At 46.8% G+C, this 26,928-nt stretch overlaps 1 protein-coding gene across 1 annotated transcript in view; it reads left to right on the top strand.

The window, feature by feature from the left end:
• Positions 1-26,928, top strand: part of tnip1 (TNFAIP3 interacting protein 1) — a 122,411-nt gene that overhangs the window by 90,842 nt on the left and 4,641 nt on the right. Inside the window, exons 11-16 of the mRNA XM_078551256.1 lie at positions 1,465-1,593; positions 2,367-2,495; positions 9,117-9,242; positions 16,525-16,605; positions 19,211-19,390; positions 23,719-23,803. Of these exons, the coding sequence (XP_078407382.1) occupies positions 1,465-1,593; positions 2,367-2,495; positions 9,117-9,242; positions 16,525-16,605; positions 19,211-19,390; positions 23,719-23,803 (730 nt within the window). The remainder of the gene's footprint in view (positions 1-1,464; positions 1,594-2,366; positions 2,496-9,116; positions 9,243-16,524; positions 16,606-19,210; positions 19,391-23,718; positions 23,804-26,928) is intronic.

Genomic DNA, 26,928 nt, shown 5'->3' with positions numbered 1-26,928 from the left:
TCTCTCTCTCTCTCTCTCTCGCGCGCGCTCTCTCTCTCTCTCTCTCTCTCTCTCTCTCTCGCGCGCGCTCTCTCTCTCTCTCGCTCGCCCGCGCTCTCTCTCTCTCGCTCGCCCGCGCTCTCTCTCTCTCTCTCTCGCACGCTCTCTCTCTCTCTCTCTCGCGCTCTCTCTCTCTCTCTTTCTCTCTCTCTCTCTCTCTCTCTCGCGCTCTCTCTCTCTCGCGCTCTCTCTCTCTCGCGCTCTCTCTCTCTCGCGCTCTCTCTCTCTCGCGCGCTCTCTCTCTCGCGAGCTCTCTCTCTCGCGCGCTCTCTCTCTCGCGCGCTCTCTCTCGCGCTCTCTCTCTCTCGGCTCGCCCGCGCTCTCTCTCTCTCTCGCTCGCCCGCGCTCTCTCTCTCTCTCGCTCGCCCGCGCTCTCTCTCTCTCTCGCTCGCCCGCGCTCTCTCTCTCTCTCGCTCGCCCGCGCTCTCTCTCTCTCTCGCTCGCCCGCGCTCTCTCTCTCTCTCGCTCGCCCGCGCTCTCTCTCTCTCTCGCTCGCCCGCGCTCTCTCTCTCTCTCGCTCGCCCGCGCTCTCTCTCTCGCGCGCTCTCTCTCTCTCTCTCGCGCGCTCTCTCTCTCTCTCGCTCGCCCGCGCTCTCTCTCTCTCGCTCGCCCGCGCTCTCTCTCTCTCTCGCTCGCCCGCGCTCTCTCTCTCTCTCGCTCGCCCGCGCTCTCTCTCTCTCTCGCTCGCCCGCGCTCTCTCTCTCTCTCGCTCGCCGCGCTCTCTCTCTCTCTCGCTCGCCCGCGCTCTCTCTCTCTCTCGCTCGCCCGCGCTCTCTCTCTCGCTCGCCCGCGCTCTCTCTCTCTCTCGCTCGCCCGCGCCCTCTCTCTCTCTCGCTCGCCCGCGCTCTCTCTCTCTCTCGCTCGCCCGCGCTCTCTCTCTCTCGCTCGCCCGCGCTCTCTCTCTCTCTCGCTCGCCCGCGCTCTCTCTCTCTCTCGCTCGCCCGCGCTCTCCCCCTCTCTCTCGCTCGCCGCGCTCTCCCCCTCTCTCTGTGGCGCGCGCTCTCCCCCTCTCTCTGTGGCGCGCGCTCTCCGCCTCTCTCTGTGGCGCGCGCTCTCCGCCTCTCTCTGTGGCGCGCGCTCTCCCCCTCGCTCTGTGGCGCGCGCTCTCCCCCTCGCTCTGTGGCGCGCGCTCTCCCCCTCGCTCTGTGGCGCGCGCTCTCCCCCTCGCTCTGTGGCGCGCGCTCTCCTCCTCTCTCTCGCGTGTTCTCTCTCGGACTTGATGGATTGAATGGCCTTCTTCTGTGCTATAATGGATCTGTGACTCTGACTTTTTTTTTGCTCACTCCCTTGTCCCCTCACTGTCTCTCTGAGTTACACTTTGATGTCCTTGAGATGTGAAAGGGCTGCTGGAGAAAAGTTACATCATTTTAATTTAAAACAATTTGCAAAATCCACTGAGGTCCTTTGTCTTGCTTCGTCCTTCAGAGTGAAAAGGAAAGGTGTTTAACAGAAATTAAAGAGCTGAAACAGAGGAACCAGTGTCTGCAGAACCAGGTCCTGCCCCTTACCAAACAGAGGGAATACCAAGAGAAAGAAATTCAACGCCTCAACAAGGTTAGTCATGGAGCCTCTTAGATTCAGGAGTTCGCAGACTCGATCTCTAGCCTACGTTGTGTTCACAGGATCGTACAGCAAGGCAGAAGGTTATTCAACCTTTCTCCATCTCCTTTGCTGAATCATTTCTTTAAATGTTCCTCACCATTACTTACTGCCGTACCTTTGAGTCTATTTATCCATCAAGCTCTTTCCCTCACGCCTTTGAAATTGGCTTTGTATAAGTTTAAGAATCTTATTTGGACTCAAGTAGGTTGTATACATTTAGGTTCATAGAATTGTACATCAAGGAAGAAGGTTATTTAACCCTTCTCTAACTCCACCTTCCGCAGACCGCTGGTGATCTGGCTCCTTGTTTACCTCAGTTCCCCGCCATTGAGCTCCTGACACAGGCATGTTTTATCTGGGAATGAGTTCCATTCAATTCAACAAAAGGCCGTGTAAATATTATCCGGCTCGTTAGAGATCACGTTCCACTCATTGATGAAACAATCCCCCAGATGAATCCCTGTAGAGCACCCCGACACTAGCCCCCAGATTGGTTTTTCAGTAGTCTGTGAATAGATGGGCCACATAGACAGGAAAGGCCCAGGCTTGATCTGGCCTTTGCTGATCAGGCCACATTGGGTTTGGGGCAGCGTTAGGCCCTCTTACAATTGACCCTCTATTTCGTACCCACTTCCCCTCCATCCCCTGCCTCTCCCCCACTCCAGCCAGTCTTCCTCCTGTCACTGATCTTTGTTGAGCAGACGTCTCTCTCTCTCTCTCTACAGGCCTTGGAGGAAGCTCTTACAGTCCAGCCATCGACTCCACACCCACCTCTGTTTAGCAATGCTGGGGAATCGTGCATGAACACAAGGAGAACTGAGCTGCTGACACAGATCGATGTCCTCAAACAGCAGGTGAGTAAATCCTTTCTTGCAAACTTTTTCTTTCTCTGTTTTATTGATAATCCTGTAACCTCCTCACCATGGCTTTGCCCCACTCCCTAACTCTGTAACCTCCTCCAGACCTGCACTCTGCCCCTGTCCCACAACCCTCTAAAATCTCTGTGCTCCTCCAATCCTGGCCTCTTGAGCATTCATGGGATGTGGGATTCGCTGGCTGGGCCAGCATTTATTGCCCATCCCTAGTTGCCCTTGAGAAGGTGATGGTGAGCCGCTTTCTTGAACCGCTGCAGTCCATGTCAGCAAACTTGATTGCCTGGGGTGGGGGAGAGACGAGGGGTGGAGGGGAAAGGGATAGGAAATAGAGGACCTGGTGACAGTGCCTTTGGCTGCCTGGGTCCCAAGCTCTGGAATTCCCTCCCTAAACCTCTCCGCCTCTCTCTAAGGCACTGCCTAACGCCTACCACTGTGATGAACAACATGAGTGCACAGTGTTGGAGATAACCTATTGTCTTGGACAGAGAATTGTTTAGGAGGTTGGAGACGGAGACAGAGCAGGGGAAATGGGTATGCACTCCAATTGGCAGGATGTGACAAGTGGTGTCCCCCAGGAACTTAGGACTGCTCATAAATAAATGAAGGAATAACTGGGCCACATAGACAGGAAAGGCCCAGGCTTGATTCCTCGCCTTTCCCAAGTAGGCCGCACTTGGTTTGGGGTAGCATTAGGTCCTGTTAGAATTGGCCCTCTATTTCATATCCCTTTCCCCTCCATCTCCTGTCTCTCACCCACCCCAGGCAGCTCACCATCACCTTCTCAAGGGCAACTAGGGATGGGCAATAAATGCTGGCCCAGCCAGCGAAGCCCACATCCTGTGAATGAATAAAACAAACAAACAAGTCCAAGATATGTGGCACTGTAAACAATGCAGAAGGGAGCAGAAAGCTATGAAGGGTCACTGATACACAGTGAGTAGGAAAAACTGTGGTAGGAGGAGTTCAGTGTGGGGAAAGTATGAGGTCAATCACTTTGGATCTAATAAAGATAAACAGGAGTATTTGCTAAAAAGATAAGCTAGGACCTGTGGATGAGCAGTGGGTTTTAGTAGGTCCAAGTACAGAAATTGTTGAAAGTCAGGAACAAAAAATAATTTCAAATGCTAATGGAATGTTGGCCTTTACCTCTGGAGGTCAAAGTTATCTTACAGTTACATGAAGTATTGCTGAAAAAAGAGACATGTCAAACCTTTTCTTACACTGAGCAGAACACTTTGCAAGAATGCCAAATAAGGGGAAAACAACAATTTGTACTGTATGTGAAGAGAGTGCTGAATTGGTTAGCAAGCGGACTCTGCCAACCAAATCAGCACTCTCTTCACATACAGTATAAATTGTTGTTTTCCCCTTATTTGGCGTTCTTGCGAAGTGTCCTAATGAGCATAAGAAGAAAAGCCTCAACATAACTCATATTTTTCAGCAATACTCAAATTCTGTGCTACCAAATGACTGGTTACATAGAGCTTTGGGGTTAGATCCCATTTTTCTTGTACAGCATTCAGTTCTGGGCCCGGCACCTCAGGAATAGGAACACAAGAAATTAGGAGCAGGAGGAAACACCCTTCGTCCCCTTGAGCCATTCTGTGCCATTCAATATGATCATGGCTGATCTTCTGCCTCAAATCCACTTTCCTACTTGCTCCATATCCCTTGAACCCCCAAGAGAGATCAAAAATACGTCTATCTCAGCCTTCAATGTATTCGCCGATTGAGCATCCACAATCCTCCGAAGTAGAGAATTCCAAAAATTCCCAACTTTCTGTGTGAAGAAATTTCTCCTCATCTCAGTCCCAAATGATGGGCCCCTTATCCCGAGGCTATGCCCCCCCACTCCCCCTCCGTGTTCTAGGTTCCCCAGCCAGGAGAAATAACCTCTCGGTGGTTACCCCTATTAAACCCCTTCAGAATCCTGTATGTATGAGATCACCTCTCATTCTTCTAAATTTCAGAGAGCATAGGCCCAGTTTACTCAGCTTCTCGTTATAGGCCAACTCTCTCATCGCAGGAATCAATCTAGTGAGCCTTCTCTGTACTGCCTCCAAGATAAGTATACCGTTCCTTAAATATGGAGGATAAAACTGGGCATAGTATTCCAGGTATGGTCTCGTAGAATTGCAGCAAGACTTGTTTATTCTTACACCTCAATCCCCATTGCAATAAAAGTCAGCGTTCCATTTGGCTTCCTAATTGCTTGCCCTACTTGCATGCTAACTTCTGTGTTCCTCAATTCCCTCTGAACATCAACATTTAAAAGTTCCACATATTTAAAAAAAATTATTCTGCTTTTCTATTCTTACTAGTGAAGTGAACAGCCTCACACTTCCCAAGAGAATACTCTTCTCATCTTGCTGCCCATTCACTTAACCCGTCTCTATCCCTTTGCAGCCGCTTTGTGTCCTCCTCACAGCTTACATTCATACTTCGCTTTGTATTGTCAGCAAACTTAGATGGAAAGAATGAGAGTAATGTGTCTAAGTCATGAATGTAGATTATAAATAGCTGGCGCCCCAGCACTGATCCTTGCGGCACCCCACTAGTCACAGCCAGCCAACTTGAAAATGTGCTGTTTTATCACTACTCTCTGCTCCCTCTCCATTAAACAATCCACTATCCACGCTAATATGTCACACACACACACACACCACCCCCCCCCCACCCCTCCACTGCTGGCCACAACTCCACGAACCCTTAGCTTGCATTATTAACATTTTGTCTGGCACCTTGACAAATGCCTTTTTGAAATCCAACTATGCTACATCTACAGGTTCCCCTCTATCTACCTGACTAGTTACGTCCTCAAAAACACTCAAATAAATTTGACATTTCTAATAAACCTCGAATAAAATAGTATTTTCTTTTTGTAAAAAACATGCTGACTTTGCATTTAGGAAATCATAACTAGTGCGCCTCTGCAGGCATCACTTTGGGAACCCTGGGCTATAGGTCATCAGGTCCAAGGGCTATGTTGGCTTGTAGCTCCTTAAGTTTCTCTCATATTTTTTCTTTGCTGATATTAATTACCTTAAGTTCCTCACTTCCTTTTGGATACCCACTATTCCTGGTATGTAATTTGTGTCGTCTTCTACTGTGAAGACATATACATAATATTTATTGAATGTCTCTACCATTTTCTCGTCCTCCATGATAATGTTTCCTGTTTCTGCCAACATTATAAGCTTTTTCTAATCTAATGCTATCTTCAACCTTCCTGGTAAGCCATGGGTCAATCGATCTTGCTGAATTTTTAATTTTAAATGAATGTATTTTTGTTGAACATTTTGAATAGTTTCCTTCAATGTTTCCCACTGTTTATTCACCACCATACCTTTTAGTCTATTTACTCAGTCCACCTTAGCCAGCCTCTCACCTAGGTACTTGGCTTTGTTTAAGTTTAAGATTCCTGTCTGGAGTATGTCACTTTTAAACTTAACGTGGAATTGAATTGTATTATGACCACTCCTTTGTAGAGAATGTTTTATTAAAAGATTACCAATTAATTCTGACTCATTGCACAATATTAGATCTAAAATAGCTTTATCCCAAGTCAGTTTTGCAAAGTATCGTTCCAGAAAACTGTCGCAAAAGCATCCTGCAAATTCATCTTCCAGACTACTATTGCCAATCTGCCCCCAGTCTATATGAAGATTGGAGTCCCCCACGATTATTACATTGCCTTTGTTACAAGCTCTGATAATTTCTGCTTATTGACCTGACCAACAGAATAACTACTGTTAGGGGGCCTATAAATTACTCTCACTAGTCTTTTCTGACCCTTGTTATTCCTAATCTCCATCCATACTGATTCTACTTTCTGATCTTCTGTTCTAATGTCCATCTGTCGTCCTTTATTATCAGGGATGTCTCTCGTTCTTTTTCATTCTGCCTGTCTTTTCAAAATGTTGTATGCTCTGGAATATTTATTTCCCAAACTTGGTCACCTTGTGACCATGTCTGTGGAATGGCAAGTAGACCTAAACCATCTATCTCTATTTGTGCCACTGGTTGCCAAGTTTGATGATGACACAGAGATAGGTAGGAAAGTAAATTGTGAAGGGAACATAAAGAGGTTACAAAAATATATAGATTGGTTAAGTGAATGAGCAAAGATCTGGCAAATGGAATATAACATGGGAAAATGTGAAATTGTCCATTTTGGCAGGAAGAATAAAAGGGAAGCATATTATCTAAATGGTGAGAGATTGCAGAGCTCTGAGGTGCAGAGGGATCTGGGTGTCCTAGTGCATGAATCACAAAAGGCTAGTATGTAGGTACAGCAAGTAATTAGGAAAGTTAATAGAATGTTATCATTTATTGCGAGGGGAATTGAATACAAAAATAGGGAGGTTATGCTTCAGTTGTACAGGGCACTAGTGAGACCACATTTGGAGTACTGTGTACAGCATTGGACACCATATTTAAGGAAGGATGTAAATACATTGGAAGCAGTTCAGAGAAGGTTTACCAGACTTATACCTGGAATGTAATGAAGAAAGGTTGGACAGACCAGGCTTGTATCCACTGGAGTTTAGAAGAGTAAGAGGTGACTTGATTGAAACATATAAGATCCTGAGTGGTCTTGACAGGGTGGATGTGGAGAGAATGTCTTTTCTTGTGGGAGAATCTAGAACTAGGGGTCACCCTTTAAAAATAAGGGGTCACCCATTTGAAACAGATGAGGCGAAATTTTTTCACGCAGAGTCTTGAGTCTTTGGAACTCTCTTCCTGAAAAGGCGGTGGAAGCAGAGTCTTTGAATATTTTTAAGACAGAAGTGGATAGATTCTTGGTAATCAAGGGGGCGATAGGTTATCGGGGGTAGGTGGGATGCAGATTTCAGGTTACTATAAGATCAGCCATGATCTTATTAAATGGCGGAGCAGGCTCGAGGGGCTGAATGGCCTACTCCTGCTCCTTGTTTGCATGTTCGTATGGCAACTCCAAGTTTGTCACCAGCCATGAGGGCGCGTCTTTAGCCCTGGCACCGGGCAGGCAACGTAACTTTCAGAACTCCTGGTTGTGGATTCAGAGAACTGTATCTATCCACCTGACTATACCGTCCTCCATCCTCCACGTTCCTTTTTTACTCCCCCAGCTTGAATGGCGTTCTGCGCCATGGTGCTATTGTCAGTTTACTCATCCACCCTGAAATCCTTGTTCTCGCTTACACCAGGAACAAATATCTCCATACCTGCTGGTCAAAGTCAAGGGCTGAGGCTCCTACTTTACCACATTCTGGATCCCATACCTGCCTGACTCACAGCCACACCCTCCTATCCATGACCATTAACCAACTGTAAAGTTCTACTGAACTTAATGGGTGCGAATTCCCCCCCACCTTGGAAGAAAGTGTCCAGGTAACTCTTCCCCCTCTCCCTGCTGTCCCATAATATCTACAGCTCAGACTCCAGCTGCAGACAGTGGATGGAGATAAGATTGTCTGGGAGCACAGTGGTGTCCACAAATTAGCACATGTTGCAGCTATGGCACACCACCTGCTCTGCCATGTCTGTCTAACCTTATTTGTTCATTTTACTTGATCAGTTAACTAGTTAGTAATTTGTTGCTCCCTTTGAAATTTGGTATTCTTGCATCTGTCCTGATGAGTGCAAGAAGATAAGCTTTGACAGCATGTCTCTCTTTTTCAGCAATACTCAAGTTATTAGTTTAGTAGCGTAATAGCAAGTTACAGCCTCTGAGCTTGGAGACAAAAGGAGAAAACTCACTAGCTACTGGAGGTAAAACAAAAAGAATTTGAAAAAGCAGCATCTGGAATTTAAATGGTTAGGGTTGGAAGTTTTGAAGATATTATTATGAATTGATAGGATACATAAGAGAAGCTATTTCTAAAAGGCAAATACTGCGGGTGCTGCAAATCTGAAATAAAAACAAAAAAAATGCTGGAAATACTCAGCAGGTCAGGCAACACCCATGGAGAGAGAAACAGTTAACATTTTGGGTGAAAACGACCTTCCATTAGAACTGTCTGTTGAAAGAGTTCTGATGAAAGGTCATTTTTGACCTGTAACGTTAGCTCTGTTTCTCTCCACAGATGCTGCCTGACCTGCTGAGAAACTATCTCTGCTGGCTGGGGAGGCGAGGACGAGGAGGCAGAGTCTTAAAAATTAGAGTCGGACCTTTCAGGAATGATGTTCGGTAGCACTTCACCGACAAAGGGTGGTAGAAATTTGGAGCACTCTTCCGCAAAGGGCAGTTAATGCAGGGTCAAGCGTTAAGGTTAAATCTGAGATTGTTTGACAGATTTTTGTTAACCAAAGCTGTTAATAGATATGGGGCAAAGGTGGGGCCTACGGAGTTAGCTCACAGATCAGCCATGATCTCATTGGATGATGGATCAGGCTTGAGGGGGCTGCATGGCCTTGTCCTGTTTCTATGTTCTACCCTCGAGCAAAATCACAAAAAGGAGATTGACCTGCTCATTCATCGCCCGTGCAGTAATCTCTTTTCCCCTTGCTGCACAACAAAAGTATGAGCCAGATGGAAAGTATCTTGAGGTATTTGTGAGTGATGTGAACAAGTCAAGGTCTGACTTTAGTTACCCATGAATTTTCTTCCCTCAATAGGTTAAAATATTTGAAGAAGATTTTCAGAGGGAGAGAAGTGACCGAGAGCGCATGAATGAGGAAAAGGAAGAGCTGAAACAGAAACTTGAAAAGGTCCAATCAGAAATCATGTTGCTGAACACCCAGGTACAGAGTGATGGTCGCTCCCCTTGTGTTGCTCTCTGTTTCTTTCTGTCCCCCTTTGTCTCCTCTTGTTCCCTTTGTTCTCTCATTTACTTTCTCTTTGTCTCTTTCTTCTTTCTGTCTCCCTCCCTCTCATTCTTACTCCCTATCTACTTTCTCGCTGTCTCTTCACTGAAGTTCTTGCTCCTTCTCTCTTCCCTTCTCTTTTTTTTTGTTCCCCGTCTGTCGTCTTTTTGGAAAAAAAAAGAGACACGCCGAAGCTTTTTGTTCTGCACTCATCAGGACATTTCGCGAGAATACCAAGAACACTTCTGGCAAAGTGTCCTGATGAGTGCAAGACGCAAAACTTCGACATGTTTCTTTTTTCTCAGCAATACCCGAGTTCTGTTCGACCAAGCTACTCTTTTCAGTTCTGTTGGAGGGTCATGAGGACTCGAAACGTCAACTCTTTTCTTCTCCGCCGATGCTGCCAGACCTGCTGAGTTTTTCCAGGTATTTCTGTTTTTGTTTTGGATTTCCAGCATCCGCAGTTTTTTGTTTTTACTCTTTTTTTTCCTGTTCTTATTTTCTCTCCGGCTGACTCTTTATCCTTCTATTCTTTAATCTCAGTTTTTCCTTGCTCTGCCCTCTTCCAAGTGTCGATGCTGACAATGGATGAGGGCTAAGAATTAAATAGTTGGAGGTGAAGTCAACCAAAGCCAATGGATTATTGCCAGTCAGTGGAAGCAGGGTTCCAATGTGCTGACCTGGTGCGAGGAGTGGACAGATGGATGGAGATCACTGTGCAGTCTTTTCACACACAGCAAGCGTGGCCCCTTTTACATCCTGAGAAGCTTTTAACCGGCCTCGGATCATTGCTGCACCATTTAGTCCCAGTCTCGTTTGCCACATGGGCGCTGAGCTGTCTCGCTGACCCTGCCGAACTTTGACATGCGTTCCAAACTCGAACCCTCTTGCACCCTGTCGTGTTTACACAGCCCAGCGAAATCAGCCTTCTGCACACAATCATATAACCAAATAAGGTCATAAACTCTAGAGATTTTATCACGTGACTTCCCATCCCCAAGCACCACATCCGGTCAAACATCTCCAATGTGTTTTAGCCAGTAAACAACAGTGTTGAAAGAAAATGCAGAAACTCCATTTATTTTTAGTGACCCAGCGAATTTTTTTTTTTCCCTATTCAGCTACTCTCAGCTGTGTCCAGGATTTCAACTGTGAAAATCCACAACCTCGAGCAGCTCCTAACACTATCAGGGTTTCAAAACAAAAACAGAATTACCTGGAAAAACTCAGCAGGTCTGGCAGCATCGGCGGAGAAGAAAAGAGTTGACGTTTCGGAATTCTGTTTTTGTTTTGGATTTCCAGCATCCGCAGTTTTTTGTTTTTATTACTATCAGGGTTTCAGCCTATCGATGTGTCACTCAAGAGTTCATTATTTAGACTTTCATTTCTCTAGCGCCTGTCGCTATCTCCCAAAGTGCTTTACAGCCAATGAAGTACTTTTTTTATCTGAAGCACAGTCACAGTTATAACGTAGATGAGATGGTGGCAGAGTGGTATTGTCACTGGATGAGTAATCCAGAGATCCTGGGTAATGCTCTGGGTTTGAACCCCACCCATGGCAAATGGTGGATTTGAATTCAAAAAAAAGTCTGGAATTAAAAATCTAATGATGACCATGAAACCATTGTCGATTGTCATAAAAACCCATCTGGTTCACCAGTGTCCTTCAGAGAAGGAAATCTGCCATCCTTACCTGGTCTGGCCTACATGTGACTTCTGACCTTCAGCAATGCGGTTGACTCTTAACTGCCCCTCTGAAGTGGCCGAGCAAACTACTCAGTTGTATAAATCGCTACGAAGTATATAAGGAATGAAACCGGACAGACCACGCGACATCGGCTTAGGCACCGGAGACAACAACAGTAAACTCAGCCCTGTCGACCTTGCAAAGTTCCCCTGACTAACATCTAGGGGCCTGTGCTAAAATTGTGTTTCAAAAACAAGTCAAGCAACAGCCTGACATAGCTATACTCACAGAATCATACTCTACAGATAATGCCCCAGACACCACCATGACCATCCCTGGGTATGCCCTTTCTCATCAGCAGAACAGACCCAGCAGAGGTGGCGGCACAGTGGTATACAGTCAGGAGGGAGCTCCTGTGGGAGTCCTCAACATTGACTCCAGCCCCCACGAAGTCTCATGGCATCAGGTCAAACATGGGCAAGGAAACCTCCTGCTGATTACCACATACCGCCCTCCCTCAGCTGATGAATTAGTGCTCCTCCATGTTGAACACCACTTGGAGGAAGCACTGAGGGCGGCAATGGTGCAGAATGTACTCTGGGTGGAGGACTTCAATGTCCATCACCAAGAGTGGCTTGGTAGCAACACTACTGACCTAAATGGCTGAGTCCTAAAGGACATAGCTGCTAGACTGGGTCTGTGGCAGGTGGTGAGGAAACCAACTGGAGGGAAAAACATACTTGACCTCATCCTCACCAACCTGCCTGCCGCAGATGCATCTGTCCATGATAGTATCGGTAGGAGTGATCACTGCACAGTCATTGTGGAGACAAAGTCCCATCTTCACATTGAGGATACCCTCCATTGTCTTGTGTGGCACTACCACTGTGCTAAATGGGATAGATTTCGAACAGACCTAGCAACTCAAGACTGGGTATCCATGAGGCGCTGTGGGCCATCAGCAGCAGCAGCAGAATTGTACTCAACTACAATCTGTAACCTCATGGCCTGGCATATCCCCCACTCTACCATTATCATCAGGCCAGGGGATCAACGCTGGTTCAATGAAGAGTGCAGGAGTACATGCCAGAAGCAGCATCAGGCATACCTTAAAATGAGGTATCAACCTTGTGAAACTGCAACACAGGACTACTTACATGCCAAGCAGCATAAACAGCAAGTGATAGACAGGGCTAAGCAATCTCACAATCAACGGATCAGATCTAAGCTCTGCAGTCCTGCTACATCCAGTCGTGAATGGTGGTGGACAATTAAACAACTCACCGGAGGAGGAGGCTCCACAAATATCCCCATCCTCAATGATGGTGGTGCCCAGCACATCAGTGCAAAAGATAAGACTGAAGTATTTGCACCGTCTTCAGCCAGAAGTGCCAAGTGGATGATCCATCTTGGCCTTCTCCTGAGGTCCCCAGAATCATAGATGCCAGTCTACAGCCAAATTCGATTCACTCCATGTGATACCAAGAAACGGCTGAAGACACTGGATACTGCAAAGGCTATGGGCCATGACAATATTCCGGCAATACTACTGAAGCACCAGAACTTGCCGCGCCCCTAGCCAAGCTGTTCCAGTACAGCTACAGCACTGGCATCTACCCAGCAATATAGAAAATTGACCTGGTATGTCCTGTACACAAAAAGCAGGACAAATCCAACCCAGCCAATTACCACCCCTTCAGTCTACTCTCGATCATCAGTAAAGTTATGGAAGGAGTCACCAACAGTGCTATCAAGTGTCACTTGCTTAGCAATAACTTGCTCATTGATGCTCAGTTTGGGTTCTGCCAGGGTCATTCAGCTCCTGAGCTCATTACAGCTTTGGTTCAAACATGGATAAAAGAGCTGAACTCCCTGGGTGAGGTGAGAGTGACTGCCCTTGACATCAAGGCCATGTTTAACCAAGTCAGCGATCCCTAGCAAAACTGGAGTCAATGGGAATCGGGGGAAAGTCTCCACTGGTTGAAGTCATACTTAACACAGAGGAAGACAATTGTGTTATGGCACAGCGGATGGTAAATGCTGAGTTATTCAAATCCCAGAGGGAAACTTGAAACAACTGCCATAACTATTTTACAATTTGTATTTATTTCGAGATGTGTGCCCTGAATTTAGTAGTAATAAGACCACCAAGTCTTATAGGTTTCTTACAAAACTAAATTAAACATTGATTAATAAAAAAACTGTTTTAAAGCACATACATAGGTTAACAAATTACTACTATGATAACTCCTAGCTCCCCTAGTTAATCTAACTCCCAGTTACACCTCTGTTAAGGCGACAGTGACCCAGGCAAGGTAACACGATACCCTGAACAGTTGAATTCAAAGTGAGTTTTCTTCACCTCAGTTCGTGTAGACAGCAACTTGAGGCTTAGAGGCTGGAGCCTTTTCACACTTGTTAGATCTTAGAATTCCTTCCTCTTACACACAACCTATTCTCCTTTATATAGGTTTCTCCTTTAATGTAAATCCCATTGTCCCAATGTGTCATTTCAACTCTACTTTTCTGATAAAAAACATCTTTCATAGTACCAATTTTATCAGTAAGCTTTGGGAAAAATAAACACACTGTTTGGCTTCTCCTGGCTAAGTGTAACATTTCACCACCTCTTTTGAAATTCAGATTACCCTGGTTTATGTAAAAATGCAAATTTTCCCTTTACACCTCACATTCTAAAACTTCAGCCATGTTTACCAATTTAACATTTCAAACCTAGCTTCTCTTCTGATACATCAAAGCCTTCAGACCAGCTGGTCTTTAATTCCATTAAGTTTCTCTCCACCCACCCCCCACTCACACATACGCTCACCATTCCCACCTTACAATAAATTCCAATAACATTATGAAAATGATTATATTTTCCTGACAATTGTGGTTGCTGGAGGTCAGCGATCTCAGTTCCAGGACATCACTGCAGGAATTCCTCAGTGACCTAGTCCCAGCCATCTTCAGCTGCTTCATCTATGACTTTACTTCCATCATAAGGTCAGAAATGAGGATATTCCCTGATGATGTTCAGCACCATTCGCGACTCCTCAGGTACTGAAGCAGTCCATGTCCAAATGCAGCAAGACCTGGACAGTATCCAGGCTTGGGCTGACAAGTGGCGAATAACATTCATGCCACACAAGTGCCATCTCCAACAACAGAGAATCTAACCATCGTCCCTTGACGTACAATGGCATTACCATCGCTGGATCCCCCGCTATCAACATCCTGGGAGTTGCCCTTGACTAGAAACAGAACTGGACTAGCCATATAAATACTGTGGCTACAAGAGCAGTCTGAGGCTATGAATCCTGTGGCAAGTAACTCATCTCCTGACTCCCCAAAGCCTGTCCACCATTTACAAGACACAGGTCAGGAGTGTGATGGAATATTCCCCACTTGCCTGGATGAGTGCAGCTCCAACAACACTAGAAGCTTGACACCATCCAGGACAAAGCAGCTGCTTCATTGGCACCACATCCACATTCACTCCCTCCACCACCGGTGCATAGTGGCAGCAGTGTGCACCATCTACAAGATGCACTGCAGGAACACACCAAGTCTCCTTCCACAACACCTTTCCAATCCCACGACTGCTCCCACCTCGAAGGACGAGGGCAGCAGATAAATGGGAACGCCACCACCTGGAAGTTCCCCTCCAAGCCACTCACCATCCTGACTTGGAAATATATCATTATTCCTTCAATGTCGCTGGGTCAAAATCCTGGAACTCCCTCCCTAACAGCACTGTGGGTGTACCTACACCACATAGGCTGCAGCGGTTCAAGAAGGCAGCTCACCACCACCTTCTCGAGGGCAATTAGGGATGGGCAGTAAATGTTGGCCTAGCCAGCGATGCCCGCATCCCATGAGTGAATATAAAAAAAAAATGTGGCAACCAATTTGTGTTCAGCAAGCTCCCACAAACAGCAATGTGGATAATGTGCAAATAATCTGTTTTGTGATGTTGGTTGAAGGATAAATGTTGGCAAGGACACCAGGGAGAATTCCTCTGATTCTGCTCTTCAAAATAATACCATGGGATCTTTAGATTCATCTGAGAGGGCAGGTGGGGCCTCAGTTTAATATTGCATCTGAAAGACAGCAACCCTGGCGGTGCACTGCACCCTCAGTACCGCAGTAATTGTGTCAGCCTATATTTCTGGGCTCAAGTCTCTGAAGTAGGAGTTGAACCCACAGCCTTCGACACTTGAGGTGAGAGTGCTACCCACTGAGCTGTACTATGCACTTTTCTTCCCTTCCCAGTCATTGAGTGGGGAGCACTAACCTAATCCAGTCGGTCACTCCCAGTGAAGTACTGAGGGAGTGCCGCACTGTCTAGAGTTGTTGTCTTTCAAATGTGACATTAACCTGAGGCCCTGTCTGCCCCCTCAGGTAGACATAGAAGATCCCAGAGCCATTATTTCAAAGAAGAAAAGGAATGTTCTTCCCTTTGTCCTGAGCCAATATTCATCTCTCAGCCGACATCACTGAAATAAAAACAGATTATCACTTTGCTCTGAAGCAGAGTCATACAGTCCCGAAACGTTAACTCTGTTTCTCTCGCCACAGATGCTGCCAGGCCTCCTGAGTTTTTCAGCTTTTTCTGTTTTTATTTCAGATTTCCAGCATCTGCAGTATTTTGCCTTTATTATCACTTTGCTGTCTGTGTTTGTGGGAGCTTGCTGTACGCAAATTGGCTGTTGTATTTCTTACGTTACAACAGTAATTACACTTCAGAAAGAAAGTATTTTGTTGACTGTAAAGCACTTCAGGATATCCCAAGGTCATGAAGGGCACTTTTGAAATGCAAGTTCGTTCGTTCGTTCTTTCTCTCTATCTATGAGCAATGCCACGGGGGTCTTGCTTGCCTTTACAGTGCCTCGTGATTAGGGCGGTTGACTTAGTTTCTCGCTGCTCTTCTCCGAAGCATTTCCACTGCCTTTCCTTCCCAAGGTGAGGGAGCAGGTGAAGGAACGTGGGGAGCCCACCACAGGATCTTGCACTAACTACCTCCAATCCCGGGTCCGATCCCATGAAATAACCAATCCCCCCCAAAACAATGTAGCGGAACACACTTGGCTTTTCTTTCCTTCAGAGGTGAAAGCTACGTGTGGCAAGATGTTGCGAGAGGTTACCCAGGGGGCACAGGATGTTGCCGAGGGAGTTTATCAGTGATGGGCTGCGTTGTGGGAATATGGTACCATTGTATACACTGCAGTCATTTGTTCCTCCTGCCAGTTCGGGGACTGATTCAGTTTCTTGTCGTTGCTACCTGCCTTCTGTCAACCTATCCCAATTCCCAAGGTTTGGAGTTGTTTCCCAGCTCAGCTAGAACAGTTTACTGAGTTTTTTGACACCCGCACTCAGCCAAGTCTCTGCACTTTGTTTGTTAAACTGATACTGCAGCGTGTCTCTCTCCATACCCTCTCCGTCTTGTCCTTTCCCTTATCTCTCGTATCTGTCAGTCTGTACTGTCCCTGCTCTCAGCTGCTTACAGCTCTCTTGTCTGCTCTTTCTTAGCTGAGAATTTATCAGGAAGATTATCAGAAGGAGAAGTTGGAAAAGGAAAAAATTCAGAGACTGCTGAAGCATCAGAAACAGGTATTCATCTCCCACTGGGTGCGGGGAGCAGCAACTGAGAGTGTGGCTGATAGATGGGAATTGGGGTTCAAAATTCAAAGTAAATTTGATTATTTGAGTCACACAGGAGCATCAGGAGACCATTCATTCCCTCGAGCTTATTCTGCCATTCAATGAGATCGAGGCTGATCTGTGACCTAATTCCACATACCCGCCTTTGCCTTGCCGCTGGCTGACAAAAATCTATCAGTCCCAAATTTAAAACTAACAATTGATCCAAACGTGGACAAAAGAGTGAATTTGTGAGCAGAGGTGAGAGCGACTGCCCTTGACATCAAGGCCGCGTTTAACCAGTTGTGGCATCAAGGAGCCCTAGCAAAACTGTCAATGAGAATCGAGGGGAAAACTCTCCACTGGTTGGAGTCATACCTAGCACAAACAAAGATGGGTGTGGTTGTGGGAGGCCAATCATCTCAGCTCCAGGACATCACTGCAGGAGTTCCTCAGGGTAGTGTCCTCGGCCCAACCATCTTCAGCTGCTTCAACAATGGCCTTCCTTCTATCATAAGGTCAGAAGTGGGGATGTTCGCTGATGATTGCGCAATGTTCAGAACCATTCACAGCGACTCAGATACTGAAGCAGGCCATGTCCAAATGCAGCAAGACCTGGGCAATATCCAGGCTTGGGCTGACAAGTGGCAAATAACATTCGCACTACACAAGTGTCAGGCAATGACCATCTCCAACAAGAGAGAATCCAACTATCGCCCCTTGACATTCGATGGCATTACCATCACCAAATCTCCCACTATCAACATCCTGGGGGGTTACCATTGACCAGAAATTGAACTGGGCTAACCATATAAATACTGTGGCTACAAGAGCAGGTCAGAGGCTGGGAATTCTGTGGCAAATAACTCACCTCCTGACTCCCCAAAGGCCATCCACCATCTACAAGGCACAAGTCAGTTGTGTGATGGAATACTCTCCATTTGCCTGGAGCTCCAACAACACTCAAGAAGCCCTGACCATCCAGGACAAAGCAGTCCGCTTGATTGTCACCTCTTAAATATTCACTCTCTCCACCACTGATGCACAGTAGCAGCAGTGTGTACCATCTACAAGATGCACTGCAGCAACTCACCTTTGATAGCACCTTCCAAACCTGTGAGCTCTACCAACTAGAAGGACAAGGGCAGCAGATAGATGGGAACACCACCACCTGAAAGTTCCCCTCCAAGACACTCACCATCCTGAATTGGAAATATATCGCTGTTCCTTCACTGTCGCTGGGTCAAAATCCTGGAGCTCCCTTCCTAACAGCACTGTGGGTGTACCTACACCACATGGACTGCAGCGGTTCGAGGCAGCTCACCACCACCTTCTCAAGGGCAATTAGGGAAAGGCAATAAATGCTGGCCTAACCAGCGACACACATCCTGTGAAGGAATTTTTAAAAATCATTTGCCGTTTGTGGGGAACCAGGTCCAAACTTCCACCACGCTGTGTGGAAAAAGTGTTTCCCAATTTCACCCCTGAAAGGGCTGGTCCCTATAATTTAAATTTCTTTACACTGTAGGCTTCCCATCTCACTCTCTGTCATGTTACTCTTGGGCAAATAGTTGGCGGGAGAAACATACCACCGATAAGAAAAATCAGAAATAATAAATAGATGATGATCCTTGCCTTATCTGAGCTGTGCAGTGTTCCTGCGAGTTTGCAGAGTGAGGGAGCACAGTTTTATGTGTGTGTGTGTTCGAGATGAGGCAGTTACTAAGCTTACCCTGTGCTATCGATGTTGCTCCTTTCTACGAATTCACTCTTGCTAACCTGCCAGTCGGCATGAGAGTTCATTTTAACCCCCTCTCCAAGTGGGAATTCTGTAAGACTGGGTGGAATGCCGGTTTTCCGCAACCCACCCCAACTCTGATTTCAACAGAAGATCCGACGGGCGGGAACTCCTCAGGCATTAGCTGTGGCTCAGTGGCCAATGCAACCTAGCGTCTGAGCTGGAAGGCTGCCAGTTCGACTCCCATCGGAAACTTGAGCACCAAATCCAGGCTGACACGCCCAGTGAGGGAATGCTGCACTGTTAGAGGTGCCAAGTTTTGAATGTGGCATTAAACCCATAAGTAGTGCACACTGGATAACGTGTAAAAGGATCATTTCAGCTCATGACCCCCCTGAACTTAGACTGGCCTAATTAATTTGAAGAGGGCGGAGGTGAAACATGATTATTAGAGAAACAGTCATTGGATCATTGGATGTGGAAGATCCCATGACTCTTTGCGAAGAAGAGGAGGGGATATTCTTCACCATGTCCTGTTACAATATATATCCCTCAATCAGCACCATTTTAAAAAGAAAGATTATTTGATCATTTATCTAATTGTTGATTGTGGGAGCTTGCTATGCACAAATTGGCCTTGATGCTTTCAACATTCCAACAGTGACTACACTTCAAAATAAAGTATTTCACTTGCTGCAAAGCACTTTGGAGCATGCTGGGATGGTGAAGGGTTCCATAGAAATGAAAGTCTTTTTCTTTCCTGACTGTTACGCCATCAGAATCTATATTGGGTACGGTGGTAATAGCTCATTTACATCGGTTTGGTTGTTTTCACAGGTGTCGAGTGAGAGAAGGTCATCGGACCCACCTCCTGGGGCACATGGCCCTTACTGCCCGCCTCCCTACCAGCTACAGTACCCTCCCCTTGCTCACCCTGGCAATGTCTACGGGGGTTACGATTGGCAGATCCACTACCCACCAGCTGGACCGAATGCCCCACATGCACATTACAGACCGGTATGCACAGAAAGGCATCTTTTCGCAATAACCGAATCGATTCCAGACTCATTTTGTTTTCGAGTTCCACTGACATCGATCACTCTTTTTCTTCTCGTTTTGCACCCATATTCCTCGTCCCACCTCTTACACCTGAAGACTTGATTTAAACCAGGACGTGGATTATAAACCCTTTTGTTGACATCAGTTGCCTCAGTATCTCGCCCCATAAGAACATAAGAAATAGGAACAGGAGTAGACCATTCGGCCCCTCGAGCCTGCTCCGCCATTCAATAAGATCATGGCTGATCTTCTTGTGTTTCGAGTTCCACATTCCCATCTAACCCCCGATAACCTTTGATTCCCTTGCCTAACAAGAATCTATCTACTTCTGCCTTAAAAATATTCAATGACCCCGGCCCCTCCGCCTTCTGAGACAGAGAGTTCCAAAGTTGCACAACCCTTTGAGAGAAAAATTTTTTCCTCATCTCCATTATAAATGGGTGTCCCCTAATTTTAAAACAGTGCCCCCCTAGTTCTGGACTCACCCACAAGAGGAAACATCCTTTCAACGTCCACCTTGTCAAGACCATTCAGGATCTTATATACTTCAATCAAATCACCCCTCACTCTTCTAAACTCCAGTGGAAACAAGCCCAGTCTGTCCAACCTTTCCTCATAAGACAACCCACTCATTCCAGGTATCAATCTAGTAAACCTCCTCTGGACAGCCTCCAACGCAATTACACCCTTCCTTAAATAAGGCGACCAAAACTGCACACAGTATTCGAGGTGCAGTCTCACCAATGCCCCTGTATAACTGAAGCATCACATCCTTAATTTTTATGTTCAATCCCTCTCGGAATAAAGGACAGCATTCCATTAGCCTTCTTAATTACTTGCTGTACCTGCATACTAACTTTTTGTGACTCATGCACTAGAACACCTAGATCCCTCTGCACCTCAGAATTATGCAGCCGTTCTCCATTTAAGTAACACTCTGCTTTTTTCTTCCTGCCAAAATGAACAACTTCACACTTTCCCACATTAAACTCCATTTGCCAGATCTTTGCCCACTCACTCAACCTATCTATATCCATCTGCAGCTTTCTCATGTCCTCTTTACAACATACTTTCCTACCTATCTTTGTGTCATCTGCAAATTTAGTTACCATGTCTTCACCCCCCTCATCTAAGTCATTGATGTAAATTGTAAGAAGTTGAGCACAGACCCCTGCAGGAATCCACTCGTCACATCCTGTCAATTCGAAAAAGACCCATCTGTGCATACTCTCTGCTTTCTGCCAACCAGCCAATCTTCTATCCATGCCAATATATTACTCACTACACCATGCGCTTTTATTTTTCGTAATAATCTTTCATGTGGCATCTTATCAAACGCCTTCTGGAAATCCAAGTACAGTACATCTACAGGCTCCCCTTTACCCACTGTGCGAATTACTCCTTCAAAAAGCTCCAATAAATTGGTTAAAAATGACTTTCCTTTCACAAAACCATGCTGACTCTTCCCGATTGCCTTGAGCTCTTCTAAGTGCCCAGCTATAACCTTAATGATCGATTCCAACAACCTCCCCATGACAGACGTTAAGCTAACAGGCCTATAGTTTCCTGTTTTCTGCCTCCCTTCTTGAATAGAGGGGTTATATTTGCTCATTTCCGGACTGTTGGAGTGTAACTAATTGGATAGCTCTTTCAAAGGGCACCACGGGAATGATGGGTTGAATGGCACCATTCTGTGCTTTAGATGCCATAGGTAGAGTCTAATGTCCTCCCTCGTGGCGAGTTTGGGGGTGGGAGGATGGCAGGTGAGGACCCTGCTGCCCTCCCACCTCTGCCCTGAGTAAGTCATGGCGGGAAGGCTGATGGATAGCCTTCTCCCCGTCGCTGCCAATTCAGACCAGAATCTAGTGAATTTTGGAAAATTGACACCAGCACATCAACTACCTCATTAGCCGCCTCTTTTAAAACCCCAAGATATAGTCCATTGGGACCCAGAGACTTGTCAGCCCACAGCGCCATCAATTTGCTCAGTACCGTTTCCCTAGTGATTTCAGATTCACCAAGTCCCTCTCTCCCTTTCACCTCCTGATTTGCAGCTATTACTGGAATGTTTTTTGTATCCTCTATAGTGAACACAGAAGCAAAATATTTGTTCATTTCTTCTGCTATTTCCTTATTATCTACTATTAACTCCCCACTGTCACTCTCTAGAGGACCAACACTCTACTCTTTTCCTTTTTAAATATCTGTAGAAACTCTTGCTATCTGTTTTTACATTTCTAGCTAGCTTCCTCTCACACTCTAATTTCTTTCTCCTGGTTAATCTTTTAGTTATTACCTGTCATTCTTTATATTCCGACCTATCACCTGTCCTGCCACTCATCTTTGCGCAGTTATATGCTCTTTCCTTAAGTTTGATGCTTTCCTTAACTTCTTTAGTTAACCATGGATGGTGGGTCCTCCCCTTGGAATTTTTCTTTATTATAGGAACGTACTTGTTCTCAATACTCTGAAATATCCCCTTAAATGTCTCCCACTGCTTCTCTATTGATCTATCCTCAAGCCTGGTTTCCCAGTTCACTTTGGCTGCTCAGCTTTCATCCCCATATAGTTGCCCTTATTTAAGTTTAAGATGCTAGTCTTAGACCCACTCTTCCCCCTTTCAAACTGGATGTAAAATTCAATCATATTGTGGTCGCTGCTACCTAAGGGTACCTTTACCTTGAGGTCATTAATTAATCCTGTCACATTACACAATACCGAGTCTAATATAACCTGCTCTCTGGTTGGTTCCAGAACATGCTGCCCCAAAAAACTATCTCGAAAGCATTCTAAGAACTCATCCAGGCTACTACTACCAGTCTGATTTTTCCAGTTCATATGTAGATTAAAATCACCCATGGTTTGCCGTTCCTCTATCACAAGCACACAATTGTCCTATGCTGAATTGTCCTATGCGGAATTGTCCTATGCTGAATTGTCCTATGCTGAATTGTCCTATGCTGAATTGTCCTATGCTGAATTGTCCTATGCTGAATTGTCCTATGCTGAATTGTCCTATGCGGAATTGTCCTATGCTGAATTGTCCTATGCTGAATTGTCCTATGCTGTGGCTACTGTTAGGGGCCTGTAGATGCTAATTACTTTTTTCCCTACTATTCCTCATCTCCACCCAAACCAATTCTACATCCTGATCTCCTGAACCAAGGTCATCTCCAACGAGTGCACCAATGCGCTCTTTGATTAACAATGCTACCCCTCCACAACCCCTCCCCCGATCAGTTATACTTTGTTCACTTCACAGCATCCGTGCTATTGTGTTTATTATTAAATGTAATTCTTCGGCCTCCATCTAATCCTCTTTGCTTCTCTCCTTGCTCCGCCCATGCTCGTGCTCTCTCTCACTCTCCCTCCCCAGCTCATTTTCTCTCTCCCTCCCCTGCGCGCGCGTACACACTCTCTCTCCCTCTCCCTCCCCTCCCCTGAACACTCTCTCTCTCTCTCTCCTGCACTCTCTCTCTCTCTCTCTCTCCCCTGCACACTCTCTCCCTGCCTCCCCTGCACACTCTCTCTCTCTCTCTCTCCCTCCCTCCCCTGCACACACTCTCCCTGCCTCCCCTGCACACTCTCTCTCTCTCTCTCTCCCCTGCACACTCTCTCTCTTTCTCTCCTTCCCCTACACTCACTCTCTCTCGCTCTCTTTCTCTCTCTCCCTCCCCTGCACTCTCTCTCTCTTTCTCTCCTTCCCCTACACTCACTCTCTCTCGCTCTCTCCCTCCCCTGAGCACTCTCTCGCTCTCTCTCTCTCTCTCCCTCTCCTGCACTCTCTCTCTCCCTCCCCTGAGCACTCTCTCGCTCTCTCTCTCTCTCTCCCTCCCCTGAGCACTCTCTCGCTCTCTCTCTCTCTCTCCCTCCCCTGAGCACTCTCTCGCTCTCTCTCTCTCTCTCCCTCCCCTGCACTCTCTCTCTCTTTCTCTCCTTCCCCTACACTCACTCTCTCTCTCTCTCTCCCTCCCTCCCCTGCACTCTCGCTCTCTCTCTCTCTCTCTCCCCTGCACGCTCTCTCTCTCCCCCTCCCTCCCCTGCACTCTCTCTCTCTCCCTCCCCTACACTCACTCTCTCTCTCTCTCTCTCTCCCTCCCCTGAGCACTCTCTCTCTCTCTCTCTCCCTCCCCTTCCCCTGTGCGCTCTCTCTCTCTCCTCCCATCCCCTGCATTCTCTCTCTCGCTCTCTCTCTCCCGTGTGCGCTCGCTCTCTCCCTTGCCCTCCCTCCCCGCCCTTCCCCTATAACATTGTTAATTTTTCTTTTCCTTTCATCCCAATCCCAGTCCGAGCCCCCCTGGAACGCTGCGTACCAGGCCACGCGGAGTCCGCATGCTGCAGAGCCACACTGGCCCACGCCGGACGCGAAAGGTGAGACTGATTTTAGCGTCATTTTCATTTGAATAGCAGTTCGCTGGAGCTCAAATCCACGCTTAGCACAGGTAATGGGTTCAACTCCCAACCAAACACCTCATCTCATGGACCACAAAGGGGGTCAGCATAGTTTCAAGGGAGCATCAAACTGTCGGAGGGTCAGTACTGAGGGAGTGCAGCACTGTCAGAGGGTCAGTGCTGAGGGAGTGCAGCACTGTCAGAGGGTCAGTGCTGAGGGAGTGCCGCACTGTCAGAGGGTCAGTACTGAGGGAGCTCCGCACTGTCAGAGGGTCAGTACTGAGGGAGTGCCGCACTGTCAGAGGGTCAGTACTGAGGGAGTGCCGCACTGTCAGAGGGTCAGTGCTGAGGGAGTGCAGCACTGTCAGAGGGTCAGTGCTGAGGGAGTGCCGCACTGTCAGAGGGTCAGTACTGAGGGAGCTCCGCACTGTCAGAGGGTCAGTACTGAGGGAGTGCCGCACTGTCAGAGGGTCAGTACTGAAGGAGTGCCGCACTGTCAGAGGGTCAGTACTGAGGGAGTGCCGAACTGTCGGAGGGTCAGTACTGAGGGAGTGCCGCACTGTCAGAGGGTCAGTACTGAGGGAGCTCCGCACTGTCAGAGGGTCAGTACTGAGGGAGTGCCGCACTGTCAGAGGGTCAGTACTGAGGGAGTGCCGCACTGTCAGAGGGTCAGTACTGAGGCCGCGCCGCACTGTCGGAGGGTCAGTACTGAGGGAGCGTCACGCTGTCAGAGGGTCAGTACTGAGGGAGTGCCGCACTGTCGGAGGGTCAGTACTGAGGGAGTGCCGCACTGTTGGAGGGTCAGTACTGAGGGAGTGCTGCACTGTTGGAGGGTCATACCAAGGAAGTGCTGCACCTTCGGAGGGCCATACTGAGGGAGTGCTGCACTGCCGGTGGGGTGGTACTGAGGGAGTGCTGCACTGCCGGTGGGGTGGTACTGAGGGAGTGCTGCACTGCCGGTGGGGTGGTACTGAGGGAGTGCTGCACTGCCGGTGGGGTGGTACTGAGGGAGTGCTGCACTGCCGGTGGGGTGGTACTGAGGGAGTGCTGCACTGCCGGTGGGGTGGTACTGAGGGAGTGCTGCACTGCCGGTGGGGTGGTACTGAGGGAGTGCTGCACTGCCGGTGGGGTGGTACTGAGGGAATGGCGCACTCCTGGAGGTGCCACCCCTGGATGTGAGGTTGAGTTGACCCCTCTGGGTGAATGATGATAAATCCTGTGGGATTATTGTGTAAGAACAGCTTTCCTGGTGTCCTGACCAATGTTTATCACTCTCTCAACATCACAAAAACAGATAAAAGCAAAAATACTGCAGGTGCTGGAAATTTGAAATAAGAGCAGAAAATGGTGGAGAAACTCAGCAGGTCTGGTGACATCTGTGGAGAGAGAAACAGAGTTAGTGCTTTGTGTCCAATATGACACTTTGGAACTGAAGAAGAGTAATTTTGGCTTCGAAACGTTAACCCTGTTTTTCTCTCTCTACAGATGCTGCCAGACCTGCTAAGTTTTCCCACCATTTCCTGTCTCTATTTCTTAATAACAGATAACCCGGTCGTTTATCGCACTGTTGCTTGTGGGAGCTTGCTGTGCGCAAATTGGCTGCTCGGTTTCCTGCGTTGCAACTGTGACTACACGTCAAATACTTGATTGATTGTAAAGTGCTTTGAGATGCCCTGAAGCCTTGCGCTAGTGCCTTTCTGTTACTGAGTAACCTCCCCCGATGTGACAGCCATATCTTGTGTCACTGATGTGCAGACACTGTCTTTTGGGAATTTCAGGAAGAAAGGCCCAATATTTGGGGCAGGGCGGGGGAGGGTGTTTGCTGGGTGGATTATTTGGGATATTTGCAGCAAGTGAGTGAAGCTGCATCGAGAAACTCGAAAGCCATCTGTTCAGTGCAGCTGGAAAATGCCTTGCAAACCAAACCTCGTAACTCGCTGATTGATAACCTGATGTTGTGAATTTTTAGTTTTTAACTATGCTGGAGTCAAAGCGGGCACTGTAAACACGCTCTGCACAGATACTCACAAGGAATCAAGACAAACAGAATACTGATTGTACTTTGAGACCGGTTAACCTGATGTGGGGAGTTACTGGTAATATAAACTCCCCAATAGGCTCGTTTCCTTCTCTATGACCCTATAATCTCTGGCAAGTCACAGCTGCATCAAAACAAAGATTGCTTTTATTTTACCATTCCCTGCACCTCTCCTAGACGCAATATACATTTTAATATTTAATCTGTCATAATTCATTGGTAACTGCATAGTAATACTTGGAAGATCCCAGGTGAGAGAGAGAGAGAGAGAGGGGGACGCGCGCGCACACAGACACATGTGCACTGTTATGACTGATGCAGTTGGTAAAGCAGAGTTATTTAAAACTCCCAGAGGGAAGCCTTAAACAACTGTCACAGCACATAAAATGATAGGTTATGTTTGAGATGCGACTCTAAATTCAGGATTCAGACCACCAGTTCTCGAGGTTGTGCATTTGACTAAATGAAACACTTTATTCATTTACACAGGTTATATATTCATAACTTTCAACAAATTCTCAAACTAATCTCCATTAAGGCAGCAGCAACCTATAGAGTTAACCAAACACCAGGCAAAGCATTTTCACCTCACAAATTCAAAATGAGGTTCTTTTCACTTTGGTTCCTGTGGAGCCAGTTGGAGGCTGACAGCTGCATTTTGATCTCACATTGCCACTGCCCTGCACACCCAAAACTGCTGAAGTTATACCTACCAGTCCCTATGAATGTTAATTCTCATTGTATCAACAACCTCTGAACTAAACCTCTCTAACAATAAAACCCCTTTCATAGTACTGATTTTATTAGTAATGTAAACATATTGCTTGGTATCTGCTAGATGGGTGTCAGTTTTCACCCCACTTCTTGAATGCTCTATTCAAAAAAATGCAAATGCACTCTATCTCTCTTCCATATCAAAACTAATACCCATCAAAGCACCCAGACTAGCTGGCTTTAATCCAATTAAGACACACCCACAGACTAAACTTCTATTTTAAATTATATTATATATATTCTCCAAAATATATGCATAATAGCTTCATGACACGTGTGCATACAGACACAC

Source organism: Cetorhinus maximus, chromosome 10 (genome assembly GCF_964194155.1).
Source record: "Cetorhinus maximus chromosome 10, sCetMax3.hap1.1, whole genome shotgun sequence".
Lineage (NCBI taxonomy): Eukaryota > Metazoa > Chordata > Chondrichthyes > Lamniformes > Cetorhinidae > Cetorhinus > Cetorhinus maximus.
Note: the sequence above shows the minus strand (reverse complement) of the source record. Positions and strands in the feature narration are given on the sequence as shown.